Below are 748 nucleotides of genomic sequence, written 5' to 3'. Positions count from 1 at the left end.
AAAAACAAAAAAAAAAAAAAAAAAAAAAAAAGTTAGCCATTATTGAATGCACTAACAAGACACTCAGGGAAATTTTCAGCATTCCTTTTAGTGAAACTTTATTTCAATGTCAAGTTAAAATTAAGCACACTAAAGTTTCTTTTTATTCCTTCATATGGCTTTAAAAGGAAACCTGTTGTCCTGCTCTGCCTAATGACACGAGAATATTAATGACAAGAGAATGACAATATGCTTTCAATAATGAGAAAAACAAACAAAAAAGCCAAACAACTTCTTTACAGTTATCAACTGCTTTTACTGTCCTCTGAAGAATTTTCTCCCAAACTGCTGACATGAAAATATTAAGCTATGTGGCAGACTTTAACCCCATCTTACCTGGTATCCACATTTCTAAAGAAGCTGCTTATTGCCTCATCATAAATCGCTTTCTAAAAAAAAAAAAAAATACATTAGCGCTTGATTACGTTTTGCCTCTTTCCCAAACGAAGTCCTTTTAATTTAATAATCCTACAATACTTTAGAGGCCGGCATATGGCTACAATAAGAAAAGGCAAACAATCATAAAATGCTTATACTGATTCTTCCAATGTAGAGAAGAGCAAATACCGCGAGATCTATGGATTAAGTGCAGCTGAAGGTACTGAGAAAAGGCGTCCCCACAGAACTGCAGAGCAGGTGCATCAAATGAGAGCTTTCCCTAGAATCTTGGTGATCATTTGTAAAGCTGATTGGTTAGATTAAGTAATAT

At 34.0% G+C, this 748-nt stretch overlaps 1 protein-coding gene across 1 annotated transcript in view; it reads right to left on the bottom strand.

The window, feature by feature from the left end:
• TUBE1 (tubulin epsilon 1) overlaps positions 1-748 on the bottom strand; it is a 19,689-nt gene that overhangs the window by 18,297 nt on the left and 644 nt on the right. The window contains exon 3 of the mRNA XM_007452594.1: positions 376-428. Within this exon, the coding sequence (XP_007452656.1) occupies positions 376-428 (53 nt within the window). The remainder of the gene's footprint in view (positions 1-375; positions 429-748) is intronic.

Source organism: Lipotes vexillifer, unplaced genomic scaffold (genome assembly GCF_000442215.2).
Source record: "Lipotes vexillifer unplaced genomic scaffold, Lipotes_vexillifer_v1.1 scaffold463, whole genome shotgun sequence".
Lineage (NCBI taxonomy): Eukaryota > Metazoa > Chordata > Mammalia > Artiodactyla > Lipotidae > Lipotes > Lipotes vexillifer.
Note: the sequence above shows the minus strand (reverse complement) of the source record. Positions and strands in the feature narration are given on the sequence as shown.